Raw genomic sequence first — 2,340 nt, 5'->3', positions numbered from 1 at the left:
GGATTGAATGTTTCGTGATCAGGTCCTCTAAAGTTTACATAGCTGTAACAACATTTCATTGGACTTGTTCCACACATTTTGTAATCTTAGATTGCATATTGAGAGCTTGCAAACCGAAACCGCTTAATTACCTATTGACCGACTGTTACTTAATCAACAGGAAAAAACTTCCTAGAAGATCTATGTCAACATTTCAGTGCCATGCAAAATAAATGCCTATATTTATTAATTAGCATCATTTCATATATGAAAATATTACCTTGTATTGTATTAATGTCCGCTGGGTTAATGGGTGCTGCCAATATTTTCACCAAAACCTTTGCGTGCATTTAAATGCGCGGAAATCCGGCGGATAGTATTTCTATAAATGAAACATGTTGATTCTAAATTACATTCAATACTTTACGTTCAGACATTTTGCTTCAACTTAAATATAATTAGGATACACGTTTAACCGGTGCTTCTAAATGAAGGAAACACTTATCTTGAATGTAGGCCGGTATTTCAGAACCAAAACCTTGTGTTAAGGGAGCTTCATGTGACACGATAACACGACCAGTTTTTTTGACAGACTGCAAGTGATACACATTAGTTATGGATTTTTTTGTTATTAGCAATAATTTATCTTACTTTTGCTATAGTCTCTCTATCCTACGGCAATATTGAAACTAGATCAATAACTTCGCATTCCACATTAAACTCTTTTTTAGCCAAATCAGCAACCTGAAATAGAACAGTTTATATAGCTTACCTTCGATGTTTTAATAAAAAATCCAAATACCTCTAACAAAACGTGAACTTGTGTACCCCAGCCAATAAGTGTAATATCGCTACCTTTGCGAAGGATATCAGCTTTTCCAATTTCCGAAACGTAGCTTTCAGTTGGTACTTCCTCAACAGCAGCTCTATATAAAGTTTTCGGTTCGAAGACAATGCAAGGATCCTTGTCCTTGATACATGCCAATAACAGACCCTTTGCTTTAATTGGGCCTCGTGGAACTACTACCTTCAAACCCGGGGTGTGACCAAAGTAAGCTTCAGGACTTTGACTGTGATAAAGAGCGCCATGGCCAGCAGCTCCACAAGGCACGCGGAATGTTAAAGATCCGCAATCGTAAATACCTCCACTACGGTAACGATATTTGGCAGCTTCATTTACAATTTGATCAAACGCTGGAAATATGTAGTCAGCAAACTGAATTTCCGCAATGGCTGTTGCACCCGTGTTCGCAACACCTATTGCAAATCCTGCTATGCCCTGTTCGCATAACGGAGTATTGAAGACCCTATCTTTGCCATACTTATCTCGAAGATTTACAGAACACCTGAATACACCACCAAAACGAACATCCTCACCAAAAAGTAAAGCACTTTCATCCTGTTCCAGAGCCTTATCCATGGCAACAAACTTTTTCACCCTTCCGTCGACGCTTCTGCGTCCACTATGGTCTCAATTCATATTTGTTGGCCAAAACTAACTATCATAAAACAGAAAACATTTCCACACCGTCAATGAAAAACATAAAAATTAAAAACTTTAACATTTTATTTAATATCTAATTTTTCATACTTTAAACAAAAATTATTGCTTTTCATACAAAATTTTTAAAAAATTCTCAACATAGTTCATCAACCCAATCATGAAAAAAATTCTATCTTTGCTATCAAACAATGCAAACGAAAACATCTGTTTTCCTTCCAATATTTTCCATTAACTTTTTAAAAAAACATGCAAAATAAATACTTCAACTTGTGTTTGGAAATTTGTTAAAAATTGAACAAATTTTACAAAATAACATTCAATCTCCACTTTTTGTGCCGATCAACGATGGGATGAGAGAATTTTGAATACACATAATTGTTGTAAAAACAAATGTTGAAAAAACACTGGATGAATTTTTATGTTGAACTAATTTTATGTCAAAATTCATAGTGTTTGTTTGTAATTTTTGCCATTGCCATTATTTGATTAAAAACACTCGTTTCTAACACTGGCTGTTATGGGGCTGTTGACACTGTTGACAGTAGCACAATGGAGTCAGAAATTTCCAATCACATATTTAGTAATAAAGTTGCACATTATAAAATGGAAATAAATTGAATTGAAAAAAGTGTAAGTTATTTGCTGATATTTTTAAGTTTTGTCTAAAAACACAAACTGTTAATATTTTCTTATGAAAGAGAACTTAAGTAATTATTTTCTCACATTATCATAATAGGAGGAAAGTTTTCTAGAGAAAAATCGTTCGTGATTGGGCGGAATATATATTTTATGAACATAATGTATATTAGAAAAAGTTTTCAAGGAACGGTATTAAATTGCTTCAATTTAATTAAGGT

General features: G+C 33.8%; 1 protein-coding gene across 1 annotated transcript; it reads right to left on the bottom strand.

The window, feature by feature from the left end:
* Window positions 1-630: 630 nt before the first annotated feature.
* On the bottom strand, window positions 631-1,422 carry BckdhB (Branched chain keto acid dehydrogenase E1 subunit beta). Its single transcript, XM_073989055.1, has 2 exons — window positions 782-1,422; window positions 631-723 (listed from the first exon to the last, which is right to left on the bottom strand). The coding sequence occupies exons 1-2, from the start codon at window positions 1,397-1,399 to the stop codon at window positions 652-654; spliced, it is 690 nt and encodes a 229-aa protein (XP_073845156.1). The 5' UTR covers window positions 1,400-1,422; the 3' UTR covers window positions 631-651.
* Window positions 1,423-2,340: the final 918 nt, after the last annotated feature.

Source organism: Musca autumnalis, unplaced genomic scaffold (assembly GCF_047663935.1).
Source record: "Musca autumnalis isolate F117 unplaced genomic scaffold, ASM4766393v1 scaffold_5, whole genome shotgun sequence".
Classification (NCBI taxonomy): Eukaryota; Metazoa; Arthropoda; class Insecta; order Diptera; family Muscidae; genus Musca; species Musca autumnalis.
Note: the sequence above shows the minus strand (reverse complement) of the source record. Positions and strands in the feature narration are given on the sequence as shown.

Bases quoted from the DNA above. Each gene is read 5' to 3' on its own strand.
- BckdhB (XM_073989055.1), bottom strand. From the start codon at position 1,399: ATGGATAAGGCTCTGGAACAGGATGAAAGTGCTTTACTTTTTGGTGAG. The intron at 724-781 runs GTATTTGGATTT...GTTCTATTTCAG, and splicing joins AAGTTCACGTTTTGTTAGAG to GTTGCTGATTTGGCTAAAAA.